The sequence below is a fragment of the Pelophylax lessonae genome (assembly GCF_965119305.1).
Source record: "Pelophylax lessonae genome assembly, chromosome: 13".
NCBI classification, from domain to species: Eukaryota; Metazoa; Chordata; class Amphibia; order Anura; family Ranidae; genus Pelophylax; species Pelophylax lessonae.
In genome coordinates, this window is record NC_138780.1 from 20,864,427 (window position 1) to 20,879,582 (window position 15,156).

The window sequence follows — 15,156 nt, forward strand, 5'->3', positions numbered from 1 at the left end:
TCCACAGGAAAAATACAGCCAAATGAGCTTTGAGTGTACAGACCTGGCAAAAGTATGAATACCTGGGCTCTTACTTCACTCATTACATACTGTGCCAGTGACTCAGAATTTAAGGAAATTAATAGTCAAGTTACTAGCCTTTTTTGTTTTTCAGAAAGTGGCTTCCAATGGCAAACTGTGCACTTATATATCAGGTTTCTTTTAAACATACAGACATAATCCATTTTAAACAGTTTATTGCATTAATATATTTATATGCACATTTGGAATCTCATATATATATAAATATATATATATATATATATATATATATATATATATATATATATATATATATATACAGGTATATATATATATATATATATTTATGTAGCCTTTGCTTGTACATAAAGAAAAGTACATAAAGTACATAAAGAAAAGTATGCCATATATATATACATTTATGCTTTCGCAAATAAGTGTTTTCCATCAGAGCTCTTTGTCTTCAGTTTGTTTTCCTACAATAGTGTTTTTGACTTTCTGATTCCTAATGCTATAGATGATGGGGTTCAGCATCGGTGTCACAGTTGTATAAATAATAGATGCAGTTTTGTCTGTTTCAGGAGAGTAAGTAGAGATGGGTCGCAGATACACAAACATGATGGTCCCATAGTAGAGAATCACCACGGTCATGTGGGAAGCACATGTTGAGAAAGCTTTTTGTCTTCCATGTGAGGAACGGATCTTCAAGATGGTGTAGATGATGTGGACATATGAGGTTAAAGTCAAAATGAAAGAGCACATAACAATGACACTTGCCCCAATAAACATGCCTATCTCGTTGAGCCAATTGTCTTGACATGACATTCGAAGGAAAAGTGGTATCTCACAGAAGAAGTGTTGGATGTAAGGAGTCTTGCAGTAGGCGAGATGGAACGTAAAGGTGACATGGATGGCAGAGTTCATGAAGGACATACACCATGACCCTACAGCTAAACTGGCACAAATCTTCTTGCTCATGATTGTGTTGTAGTGCAATGGTCTACAGATGGCAGCAAACCTGTCATACGCCATGACAGCTAGAATTATACACTCCGTTGATCCTAGAGCCAAATGGAAATACATCTGTACTGCACATTCCAACATGGAGATACTTCTATCCATGAGCAAAGTGTTCATGAGAATTTTTGGAACAACGTTGGAGGAGAAGCCGATGTCAATAATGGAGAGGTTAGTCAAGAAAAAGTACATAGGGGTATGAAGTTTAGGGTTGATCCTCACCACAATGATCAGCAGAAGGTTTCCTGATAATGCCATTAAGTACATCATTAGGAACAGGATGAAGAAGATAGACTGGAGAAATGGGACATTAGATAAACCAAGGAGGATGAACCTTCCTGGAGATGTTTGGTTCATTACTTTCATAACATTCAGGTCATGTCTGTTAGGAAAAAATAGCAAGTGACACAAACAAAAACATGTTTTATTAGTGTGAGGAAGGATTAGAACTTTGGACAGTGTTTTTATTGCAGTATATGCCTTCCTATTCAGTGATAACTACAACCCGTATATTTTGTGCAGCCATTACAGGGACAAAAAGTGAGGGGAAATCTCTCCAATGGGTCCACAGGCATTAATAAATGCCATAGAGAAATTTTAAATCTTCACCACTCTATCCAAAATTAAAAAAAAAAAAAAAAAGACCCAAATGGTTCAGGGGACACAGGATGGCATTCATTTTATCACCTGCCTGTTAAGCCAAAACATTTTTCAGTTTTGCATAGAGTTGGGAAGAGTTAGAACTTCTGCAAAGGGAAGCCATTGAAGATATTAGTGCTATCATCCCTAAGAGGCACACTATACCACTGAAAGTTGGTGACCATTACACTTATATGATCTTGTTGGACATCCCATTTCAAAACCATGGGCTATTATATGGAGTCGTTCCATCTTTCTATAACATACTTCAAAACAAGAGTTTGTCTGTGGGAATTTGTGCCAACTCAGGCAAAAGACCATTTGTGAGTTCAGTTACTGAAGTTGAACAAGAAGGCCTCTATCTCAATTGGCTTTCCAATTAATTCCAAATGAGGGTTGAGGTCAGGATCCTGTTCAGGCTACTCAAGTTCGTCCACACCAAACTGGTCAAACCATGTCTTTATAGAGCAGACTTTGTGCATGGGTGTACAGTTATTTTGTCCTTAGAGTGTATACAATGGCATGGTAAGAGCTATTGCATTAAACTGCATGTAATTATTCAGGCCAGTGGTGAAGGATAGTATATTTTTACAATGCCCCGAACAACAATTCTAGAGCTTTCAATCCCAAATAGAAGCTATGTGCCTAACCTGAAGTTGGGCTTTAGCTATTAAAATTTAGATTTTTCAGAATAAATATTTTGAGGAAGGTAAAAGGGATATTAATAAATGTAGACAATGTTTATAGCACTGCACTTAGCAATTTTGTTTTCAGTTTTCTGATGTATGTAGAAACTATTCAAAATGATAAAACTTGAGACTACATTCACATCTTCCTGATTTAGTGTTGAACATTGAAGCCAAACTCAAGCAAAAGTAAAAATGTCTCCCTTGCAGTGGGGTTGCCCCCCTCTTTAAGTCTAGGGGACAGGAAAATCAGTTTTACTTACACAATCCTCTGCTCAACCCAGCAGATGGCGCTCCCCTATGCTCCAGCGGTGGATTGTTCCTTGGTGTCCTCATGTCCAATGCATCCAATGGGCTTTGCATTAGTCTTGACGATGTATGGAGCATCCGACCACCAGAGGATAGGGGAGAGGAGGCCGCAGAAAATGCTGCAGCACAGAGGAACCTGCGTAAAGAGAAGATCAGGTAAGTAAAGCTACTTTTCTCAGTCCCCTAGATATAAATAAACATTTAAGGAACAGCTCCTCTGCAATGGAGGAGTTATACTTTCCTCAGAGTTCAACTTTAAAAAAGAAAATCACACTTTCGGCAACTTTGGAGCAGTTTCCACCAAAGCACATCATCCAAAGGAATGAATGCAGGCACAAGTAATCAAGAGGCTTGCACAGATCCATGGCCTTAACCCTACTGAGCACCTTTGGGATCAATTGGATCAACTGGAATGGCCATTGCCAGCAAGCTCTTCCTGGCCAAAATCAGTACCTGACCTCATAAATTATATTTTGGCTCAATGGGCACAAATTCCCCCAGACACTCTCCAGTCTAGTGGATAGCTTTCCCAGGAAAAAATGAAGAGTAGGTGTGCCTCCGTATCAATCTCTCAAACTGGAACACAAACAGCAATACAATTCTGAAGGAGGTTCTGATCCTTCCCTTCTTCTCCATCCCAAAAAAGTTTTAGAGTCCTTTCACACGGGCTTTCCACCCGCCAGACTCCATTTTGCTCAATGGGGATCGATCCACCGATGCCCGCTGAGGAGGCGGATGACAGGTCCGTCTCCCCTTACTTTGCAGAGATGGACCTCTCAGATCCCCGGTCTTCTCTATGGGAGATCAGATGAATACGGACCGCCTGTCCACTTTTATCCGATCCTATCTGATCCGATCCTCCAGACGGATGGAAAATAGGGTTTCCCGCTGTCTGGATTTCATGGACAGGATCAGATCGGATAGCAGCGGGTGTCAGCGGAGATGTCACCGCTGACATCTGCTGCTCCATAGAGCTGCATGGAGCAACAGATCAGGTCCACCTGAAAAACTGACAGGCGGACCTGATCGGAAAGCCCGTGTGAAAGGGCCCTAGGATACACTTTTAATGTCACTAAAGGCTGGTACACACAGGCCGAATATCGGCCAGTTCAACAGAAACTGGCTGACATTCGGCCAGTACAACAGCCTGTCTGACAGAAGCCAGCTGAACGTCCAGCTTTTGGCCTGCTGAAAAACCAGCAGCCGATCGGCATCCAATCAGCATAGTTAGTACAGCAAGCCCCTTTGTTTTTTTTTTTCATTCTGCCCACTGCCCACTGGAAAACCAGCAGCCGATCGGCATCCAATCAGCATAGTTAGTACAGCAAGCCCCTTTGTTTTTTTTTTTCATTCTGCCCACTGCCCACTGGAAAACCAGCAGCCGATTGGCATCCAATCAGCATAGTTAGTACAGCAAGCTCCTCATAAGCTCCTCAGTTTTTTTTTTTTCATTCTGCCCACTGAACCAGGCTTAAGACTATCCTTCCATTGCAAAAGGGGAGCCCAGATGTTTGGCAAAGACAACTGATATGCCTACTTTTAGGAATAACCCATAGGATGAATGTGTGACTGGGATGAACCTTTCAATGGCAGTTGGTTAAAGCGGAAGTAAACCCATAGATTTAACAGTTTCAAAAAACATTTCTGGCACATGCTGGGAATTTAACTTTAACATTGGATGTGCTCTCAATCAAACTGTCAAACCATCCAATGGCTGATGTCATAACTGATCATATGAGCAGCAAAATGGCAGTTAAAGTGGAGTTCCGGGCACAGAAGTCATTTTTCAACAAACATACCCCCGGGACAGTCAGGGCTAGTACATTCCACAATGGCTAGCCTCTGATGTGTCCCGGTTCGCACTTACCTTTTAGAAGAAATACTCACTTATAAAATTTCTTCCACAGCGTTTCCATCTCTCTTGTGGGCAGCTGAAGCCGGCGCGATCCTCTTCGGCGTCTTCTTCCGCGTCTTCTTCTCCCAGAATGCGCCTGCACCTGCCCCTCTCGTCACTTCCGGTGCGGCGCCGCATTCCTCCACAGCTTCTGGGCATGCCCAGAAGCTGTTTAGCAGGGGAATGCGGCGTCGCCCGGAAGTGACGAGCGGGGCCGGTGCCGTCGCATTGATTCCTGGGAGCGATGACGTTCAGCTCCCAGGAATCAGTGCAAGCCCGGAAGAGACGACTGAGCCTCGGCACAGAGGGAGGAAGTGAAGACTAGGTGAGTATCTTCGATCTTCAATTACAAGGTGAGTAAATAAAAAAAAAAAAACCTAACTATCCAATTCCTTTTCAGGTGAAGGTGTAGAAGCGGACGGGCACAAAAAAAAAATATCGATTTTGTGCCAGGAACTCCGCTTTAAAAATTAAACAGAGGCCAAGATGGCAAAAACGATAGCAGGGTTTACTTACACTTTAAATAATGTTATATAAAACACAATTTATGTTACTATATAATGTATATTTTTGGATCATATACTTTTGTGCCCTACCTTTATAGGTAGTAGTGCTTGTATAGACCAAAGGAAAAGACCATGTCATATCATTTTGACTCAATTTGAAAAAAAACAATTGAGTATTTTGTTTCTTTTTCACATTATTTTCCTTGACTTTCGGGACATCCTTCAGAACTTAGTAAATGTTGTAATGCTCAATATGGATGGGTGAAGACCAAGTGAAGTTCTTTCATGCGGAGAAATCACGTGTATTGAAGTTGTCTTCTTATATATGATGTAAGAAGCACATTTGGTCCCTCAGTTGACTAGGAGACTGGATATAGTTTTATTTAATTTAAGTATCTCCCAGTAGAAAGACCTCTGCTCCTCTGTGAATTTATGTCGAATTTACTTTCTTAAAGAGTGTTACATTTAAAGTTAACTTTATGCTTTGTCTTCAAAGTTTTTACCACATTTACTACAATATGATTGTAGAATCCTTGTATGAACTCTTTTAACCACTTAATCCAGGAAGGTTTACCCCCTTTCATGACCAGGACAATTTTTGCAATACAGCACTGTATCGTGCGATACTGAACCCCAAAAAAAAATAATGTCCTTTTTTGCCCAAAAATAGAGCTTTCTTTTGGTGGTATATGATCACCTCTTATAATTTTTTGCGCTATAAAATATTTTGAAAAAAATAAATAAATATTTTTTACCTTCTTCTATAAAACATAGCCAATAAAAAAATTTAGAAAATCTAATGTCTTCTTCAATTGAGGCCAATATGTATTCTGCTACATATTTTTGGTAGAAAAAAAAATCTCAATAAGCGTATATTGATTGGTTTGCACAAGTTATAGTGTCTACGAACTATGGGATAGATTTGTGGAATTTTTTTTTTTTTGTAGTAATGGCAGCGATCAGCATTTTTTAGCGGGACTGTGACATTGTGGCAGGCAAATCTGAAATTAAGTAACACTTTATGGGGATCCGTGACACCAATACAGTGATCAGTGCTAAAAAATGCACTGTACTAATGACACTGTCAGGGAAGGGGTTAACATCAGCGGCGATCAATGTTGAATGTGCTACTAGGGAGTGTTTTCTAACTGTGTGGGGGTAGTGCTTTAACTGTGAGAAGACAGTGATCCGTGTTCCTGCTTAGCAGAAACACAGGATCTCTGTCTTCCCTACTAGCAGAATGGTGATCTGCCTTGTTTACATGAAGGCAGATAGGTCTGTAATTATCAGGGAGGGATGGAATTTTTCCAGGTTTCGGGAAAGCAGTAATATGAGCATGTAAAAACCGGGGATGAGGAGCAGTAGCTTTCATCAAGGAGAGTAACACTCTAGAGTACTGCTTGGATCTTGAAGAAGGGGACATACCCCGAAAGCTTGTCCTGAAAAATTGTATGTTAGTGCAAATAAAAAAAGTATCACAGACAGTACTCAATTGTCTCTGTCACAAGTGCACTTGTACGGCTACAATCACCTCAAGCATCAAGGAGGCAAATAAGTCTAATAGATGGTGACCTAGAATCGGGAGAAACGTTTTGTAGTAGGAGTTTGGTAGTCCATCTGGGCCAGAAGATTTGTGAGAGGGTAGACCTTTTACAACAGCAATTATTTCTTCTAGGGTAATAGGGGCATTTAATGTGGAGAGATGAGATTTTGATAGTTTAGGTAGTTGTAAGGAGTCAAAGAAAGAATCAAATTTAGTTTGTGAAAATAGATATTTGGGGTCAGTATTTAAGCAGTTCTATAATTTATGGGAAAATTCAGCAAATACTTTCATCATAGTCTGTGGGCAGTAAGTAGGGGATCCAGCAGGTTGCATAAGAAAGTCAGGAAAGGAGTGGAATGGACGAGGTTGAAGTCTGTTTACCAGCATCCCGTGAGGCTTATTACTGCTTCCCCTGGTCTTGCGGAGCTGGTGGATCAGTTGATCCAGGGGCTACAGTTTTATCTGTGATGCTGCTTTGGGTGCGGCACCTTTGATTTCTAGGCGGTCTGTATCAGCAGTGGTCCTTCGGTGTATTATCTGGCTAAAATGCTGGTCTGCGGACTGGACTTCTAAGGACTTATCTGGCCTTGTAGGGGATCGCTTGTTTAAAGCTTCCTTGGATGACCTCATTAAGGGGGGGGGGGGAGTATGTTTTTTTTCCCCGGCTTCCAAGGGCATGGAGATTTTAATGTCAAGAGATTTTAAATGATTTCGCAAAGAAGTGGCTGTACGTAGGTGAGCCACCGTAGGGGAAGTGAGTAGTAAACATTCCTCTTTACGTAGTTGAAAAAGAAGAGAAGACCACTGGGCTTGGTGTCTTGTTTCAGACATGAGCAAGCGGAAATACACTGACCTCTAAAGTACGCCTTTTTGCACTTCCCATAGGGAAGTTCTCATTCAGCTGGAAGAATTTGGATAAATCTTGAGAAAGTTTGTCTCTAATAGTAGGGTTTTGAAGGAGGGAGTCATTGAGGTGCCAGTGACATGTCATGGTAAAGGGAATAGAAAATAAAATGTCTAATTGAATGGAGGAATGGTCAGACCAGGTATTAGGATCAATCCCCGATGTAACAATGGATGGCAGTAATGGGTAAGTCACAAAGAAATTATCTAATCTAGAGTAACATTTGTGTGGGGGAGAATAGAATGTGAATTGCTTGTGGGTAGGGTGTTTAATCCTCCATATATCTAAAAGATTATGAGCTCTAGTAAATTTACGAAAGGAAGCTAACAAGCAGTTAACTTTGGCTGAGAGGGTAGATGGAAACAGCGAGCATCTGTCTTTCCCAGGTGACATGATCAGATTGAAGTCAACCCCTATAATCTTGAAAGGTTGGGAAATTTCCCTAAATTTGCAAACACATCTGTGAGCAATTGAATTGGACCCAAATTAGAAGCATATACATTATTTCGAGTAAATGAGAGTGTTAAGTAATCGCAGTCCAGGAAAATAAACCTGCCATGGGGGTCCATGTAGGAGGATTTAATCTGCAAGGGGCAGGAGAGTTTTACCAGAATCGCTACACCGGCCTTCCCTGAGGGGTCCGAGGCAGTAAAAGAAGTAGGAAAGTATTTATCTGCAAATTTAAAGGAGCCCCCTGCACAGAAATGAGTCTCCTGGACTAAGATTACGTCAGCTGCAGAAGATTTGAATTCTTTCAGTGCTAACCATCTCTTTTGAATAGAGTTTAAACCCTTTACATTATGAGTCAGAATACGTAGAGCCATTACAAACTAATATCAATAGAAAATAATTAACACAGAAGATGTAAAGAAATGGACAAAGCCCATGGTGTGTCAGAAGGGGGAAAAACAAAGAAAGAAAAAAACAATAGCAACAAAGGACATTATTGCCAAAGTGTCCAAATAATTCAAGCAAAAAGCAAAAAACAGGTCAAAAAAGGACCTGAGGCAAAACAAAGTCAAAATCAAATGGTAGTAACCTGTGAGGTCGAAACCGCACAGGAATCCAGGGACAAAGCCGTGGATGAGGAAGGGGAGCGTGGAGACCTCCAGATCTGGTAAGGAGGGTTCCCGCCGTCTTCTGGTAAAAAGGATCAACAATAGAAATTGTAACATTGAACTGGAGGAAAATCCAAGAGAATCATCCCAAGGATGTGGGGAGGAATTCCCTAATTAGGGAATCCCAACGTGGTGTTGGTCCCAGGTGGCCAAGGACAAGAAAAGGCGAGCAGATTCAGGAGATTCAGGTGGGAGGACAGACGATGAGAAGGACTTCTGTTGTCGTTGTCAAGCTAAATACAACCAGGAACAGATGGTGGTTAAGGTGTTGAGGGTAGTGGTAGAGGGCCTTCTTCTGTGAGAGGTGGGAGGCCCAGATTGCAATAGAAGCCTTCACCTTCCTGAAGGTCTAGCATGGAATATTGGATACCATCTCGAGACACAGATAGGCGGAAGGGGAAGCCCCAGCGATAAGCATGTTGACGGTTCTGTAAATAGGCGGTTATTGGATGAAAGCTTCAGTGTTTAGTGAGTGTTATAGGCGATAAATCACTAAAGATCTGTATCTTGGCTCCTTTAAATTCCAGCCTGGTTTTGTTGCACGTGGCCTTTGTGAGAGCTTCTTTGCTGTCATAGTAATGGAAGAGTACTTTGATATCTCTAGGATTGGCTCCCGCTGGAGGTTTAGGAGCCAAGGATCTGTGGGCCCGGTCTAAGCACCAGTCAATATCAGGAATATGGGGAGCTATAGTGTTTAAAAGGCTCAAGAGATAGGGGCGAATCTCATGGTCTCCTACTAATTCAGGTATCCCTCTGATCCATATATTTTGACGGCGTTCCCTATTCTCTAGGTCTTCTTGCTGTGTTTAAAGTTGGGAAACCGTATGATTTAACCACTTACCGCATATCGACGTACCAGTACGTCGGCTGACTTTGCGGTAGTATACCGGGATGATGCCTCTAGCTAGAGACACCATCCCGGTACCGTGGTTTGAAGCCGACGGTCGGCTTTCCGTTGGTAACGACCGATGCGGCTCGGGAGCCGCTCGATCGTTACCCGGGTGAGCGGGAGGGGATGTCCCCCCCTCCCGCCGCCTTCCGTGGCTTTGCTTGGGGCTCCCGTCCCACCGGGAGCCCCGAGCACCCAGCCGGCACGTCCACCGGCTGGATGGAATCCCGATCAATGCCGGAAACTGCATCGATCGGGTCTCCGATGACGTAACCCGGAGGCGGCGTCCATGACGTCACTTCCGGGTTACTGTGCTGCAAAAGGCGGCAGATTTGAAAAACGGCTGTATGCAAAAATGCAGTTTTCGGCGTTTTGCATTCAGGGAAGTGTAGTAGAGGGGTCTAGGGTCTTTTAGACCCTCGATCCCTCCATAAAGAGTACCAGTCTCTACATATTGGTGTCACAAGGGATGTTTACATTGCTTGTGACAGCAATAAAAGTGATCAGATTTTTTTTTTTAAAAAAAACCTGTAATAAAGTTAAAAAAAAAGAAAAAATAAATAGGAAAAAAAAAAATGTAGCTGCCCCCGTCACCGTTAGCTCGCGCACAAAAAAAACGTATACGCAAGTCGAGCCGCGAATGAAATCGCTGTTCAAACCACACATGTGAGGTATCGCCGCGATCGCCAGAGCGTGGGCAATCATTTAAAAAAAGAGCTACACTCTAACTCTAAACTGGTAACCGTTAAATAAATTTAAAGTGTCACAGATTGAGATCTCTATTGACTGTAGTTTGTCGCCATCCCACGAGGGGGCGCAATTTTAAACCGTAACATGTTGGGTATCTATTTACTCGGCATGATATCATCTTTCACAATATATAAAAAAATGGGCTAACTTTACTGTTTAGTATTTTTTAAATGCAGTGAAATGTGATTTTTCAAATTTTTTCCAAAAAAATGGCGTTTTAAAGACCGCTGGGCAAATACCGCGTGACAAAAAATTTTGCAATGACCGACATTTTATTCTCCAGAGTCTTTGCTAAAAAAATGTATATAATGTTTGGGGGTTCTAAGTAGTTTTCTAGGAAAAAATACTGGTTTTAACTTGTAAACAAAAAGTGTCCGAAATAGGGCTGGGGCTTAAGTGGTTAAAGCTGCATTGTCTTCCTCCGATACATGTACATACTGTATAAGATCATCAAATTTTGTTTCAAGTGTGTCAGTACGTTCGCCCAATTGAGTAATCTCTCCTTGCAATTCCTGAGCGATTTTCTCCATTTTAAGAGTAATTTTGTGTGTCAGGTTTTGTAAAAGGGCCTGCAATTGGGCATCTAAGACTTCTACTGTCAAGGGGATAGCCATCCCAGCCGACAGAGTGGGGGAGGTGGTAAGGAGAGCGCCCCCGCTTGCGGCAAACGGGTCCGGAGGATCGTCCTGCATACTCAAGGCCGGGAATGCAGGCCTAAGCAGGAAGCGATCCAGGGTCTGGGAAGGCCGTGACTCTGTGGTGGGTGAAGAGGCCGGCTTTTGGTGTCCGATCTTCACCATGGGATGCCCAGCAATGTAGAGGATGTGGAAGCTGCAACTCTCGTGGCTGTGAAGGCTGTGAATTGAGTTCCAGAGAGACGGTGGGGACCGGAGCTGGATGATTACACCGCCGCCATCTCTAGAAGCCGCGCATGCGCCTAAGTAATGTTCTTGAAGAAATAAACTGATTAAGCATCCATCTATACAAAGTCATGTCTAAATACTCATCTGGTTGTGTCTGCTCTACTAGCCTGAAAGCACAAAAACGAAACAAAGGCCTATTAGCCTGCTAGATCTTTATACCGTGTTTGTTTTGCTTTAATGGTATTTTTGACATTCTCGTTCCTCATACTATATATGATTGGGTTTAACATTGGCGTCACAGTCGTATAGAAAATGGACACATTCTTGTCTGTTTCTGCAAAGTAAGTAGAACGGGGTCTAAGATACACAAACATGATTGTCCCATAGTAGAGAACCACCACAGTCAGATGAGAAGCACATGTGGAAAATGCTTTCAGTCTTCCTTTTGAGGAACTTATTTTCAAGATGGTGGAGATGATGTGGATATATGAAATAAATGTCAAGAAAAAAGAACACATAGCAATGATACCCGTTGCAATATAAGTGACTATTTCATTAAGCCGTGTTTCTTGACAGGACAGTCGAAAAAAAGGTGGCATCTCACAGAAGAAGTGGTTGACATGGTGAGACTTGCAGTAGGGTAGTTGGAAGGTGAGGACAACGTGGATGGCAGAGTTTATGAATCCCATACTCCATGAACATGCAGCTAAACTGGCACAAAGCATCTTGCTCATGATGGTATTGTAGTGCAGTGGTCTACAGATGGCAGCAAACCTGTCATACGCCATGACAGCTAGAATGATACACTCTGTTGATCCTAAAGCCAAATGGAAGTACATTTGTACTGCGCATCCCAATAGGGAGATACTTCTATCCATTACCACAGTATTTACGAGAATTTTGGGAACAATGGTAGATGAGAAACAGATGTCAATAATGGAGAGGTTACTCAGGAAAAAGTACATGGGGGTCTGTAGCTTTGGGTTGATCCTCACCGCAATGATAAGCAGAAAGTTTCCTGACAAGGTCATTATGTAAATCATAAGGAACACAAGGAAGAAGATGGCCTGGAGATAGGGGACATTAGATAGACCAAGGAGGATGAACCTTTCTGAAGATGTTTGATTGACGTCTTCCATAATTTTCAGTTACTTCCTAATAGGAGAAAATTTTAACATCTTAAATCAAATATTTGTAAGTGATTTTCCTTAACCACTTGACCTCTGAAAGGTTTAAGCTCCTTCACAGCCAGGGCATTTTTTGCTATTCAGCACTGCCCTACTTTTACTGGCATCTGCTTGGACATGCAATGTTGTACCCAAATAGTTTTATATCATCTTTTCAAACAAATAGAGCTTTCTTTTGAGGGGTATTTGATCACCATAGAGTTTTTTTATTTTTTTAATATAAAAAAATATATATATTTTCTACTTTCTGGTTTACAACTTATCCAATAAAAAAAATTAAAATTGAATTTCTTTTATAAATTATGGCCAAAATGTATTCATGTCTTCATGCCTTTGGTAAGAAAATATCCCAAAAATTGTGTATTATTTGGTTTGTGAAAAAGTTATAGCGTCTACAAACTATGGTGTGTATATATATATATATATATATATATATATATATATATATATATATACTGAAATTTAAGCAGCTATAGACACGATAATGTAATGGCAGTGATTAGCGACTTATAGTGGGACTGTAATAAGGTGGTGGGCAATATGGTGCTAACAGACTCTGGCTGGGAGGACCACTAACTCACATTGACCTTGCTTGTGACACTAAAACAGTCATAATTCTGTACACTGACACTGAACTAATGACACCGGAAGGGAAGGGGATAATGTCTAGGGGCAATCATAGGAGTTAACTTTGTGCCTAACAAGTGTAATGTGTGTAATGTGTGCTGCTTTTACTTTACTAGACGTGTGGTTTGTTTAACTCTGAATAAATATTCGGACAAATTTTTCATTATTCGGATATGTTCGAAAACTCGAATTACAGTATAAACAAAGTTTACCGAATGCTCCGAATAACCAAAACGAAATTCGTCCGAATTTCCAAAATTTGAATTAAAATTTGAATAGAATTTTACATCCAATTCCATTGAATTTGAACTGTAAACATATTTCTGAAATCAAAGACTGCGTATGTTATTAGAGTATCATTTCTAAATAATGCTGTTTTTGATAAGCCAAAGATGATTTAAAGAGTCATTGTAATCACTTGATGAAGATTTTCCTTTTGTTTGTTCACTTTGCCACATTTCGAATCGAAAACAAATCTAAAATTTTCGATTCAACTGATTGTTTATCGATTCAAACGTTTCGAATAGAAAAAAAATGTTCTGTGTGTTTGCAAACACAGAACTCTGTGTGTGATTGGACGCAGCCAATCAGCTGATTTCAGCCACAATCATTGGCTGAAATCTGCTGCCAAACTCATGCTCAATCATATGATTGGTCAGCAGGGGGCGTGCACATACGTGCCCTGAACCTGGACAAAAGGGCTGACGTGCAGTTATGTGAATGTACCCGCATCTGACACTCGCAATATATTTATTGTGAGCGGCTTGGCAGGTGGTCAAATGACAGTGATGGGAAATTTTTTCAAGTAGGCACACAGACAAAGAACAAAAACACTATATTACCAAACGTATTGGGACGGCTGCCTTTACAAGCACATGAATTTTAATGGCATTCCAGTCTTAGTCCGTAGGGTTCAATATTGAGTTGGCCCACCCTTTGCAGCAAAAACAGCTTCAACTCTTCTGGGAAGGCTGTCCACAAGGCTTAGGAGTGTGTCTATGGGAATGTTTGACCATTCTTCCAGAAGCGCATTTGTGAGGCCAGGAACTGATAGGAACGAGAACGCCTGGCTCACAGTCTCTGCTCTAATTCATTTCAAAAGTGTTCTATTGTGTTGAGGTCGGAACTCTGTGTAGGCCAGTCAGGTTCCTCCACCCCAAACTCGCTCATTTATGTCTTTATGGATCTTGCTTTATGCACTGGTGCACAGTCATGTTGGAACAGGAAGGGGCCGTCTCCAAACTGTTCCCACGAAGTTGGAAGAATGAAATTGTCCAAAATGTCTTGGTATGCTGGTGCCTTAAGTGTTCCCTTCACTGAAAGTAAGGGGCAAATCCCAACCCCTGAAGAACAACCCCACACCATAATCTCCCTCCACCAAATGATTTAGACCAGTGCACATTCCCAGAAGAGTTGAAGCTGTTATAGCTGCAAAGGGTGGGTCAACTCAATATTGAACCCTACGGACTAAGACTGGGATGCCATTAAAGTTCATGTGCGTGTAAAAGCAGGAGTCCAAATACATTTGGTAACATAACGTATATTTGGAAGGGTTGTAACACCTGACAATGTTTAATTTCTGTCTATGCCTTTCTGTCCTGGAGACTTTTTATATGGGGTGGTATAGTGACAGCAAGTGAAGGAATATTTCTTCAATGTGATCACACACAGAACGACCCTGACAGAAGTTTTAGCTCTTTTCGATACTATCCAAAATTGAAATGAGAAATAAAACATTTGGATGGAGATAGATTTTAAGTTGGTTGGAGTGTACTTTATCAAAGAACAAACGCAAGGGCGCACTGGACTAGTGCATTATCCTCTATTAAGGTTTTATTGAATAAAAGGTATAAAAATACTCACAAACAGAGTCTTGGTAAAAGCATATCAAATGGATGTAGTGGCATCCGCATCAGAACCACAAGGTATAGCGTCCTCTGAAGCTAGACTTATGCGTTTCGAAGGCTCTGAGAAAGAGGGGAAGCCTCGAAACACGTAAGCCTAGCTTCAGAGGATGCTATACCTTATGGTTCTGATGCGGATGCCACTACATCCATTTGATATGCTTATACACTAATACAGTGATCAGTGCTAAAAAAAATATGTCACTGTCACTGTACTAATGAAACTGGCAGGGAAGGGGTTAACATCAGGGGCGATCAAAGGGTTATATGTGCTCCTAGGGAGTGCTTTCTAACTGTGT

General features: G+C 41.4%; 1 protein-coding gene across 1 annotated transcript; it reads right to left on the reverse strand.

Moving 5' to 3' along the window:
- Positions 1-468: 468 nt before the first annotated feature.
- LOC309569805 (uncharacterized protein) lies at positions 469-12,278 on the reverse strand (the record flags this gene model as incomplete). The annotated part of the gene is made up of 3 exons (XM_082275808.1): positions 469-1,420; positions 10,715-11,225; positions 11,342-12,278. 3 exons carry the CDS (start codon positions 12,276-12,278, stop codon positions 469-471), a joined length of 2,400 nt encoding a protein of 799 aa, XP_082131934.1.
- Positions 12,279-15,156: the final 2,878 nt, after the last annotated feature.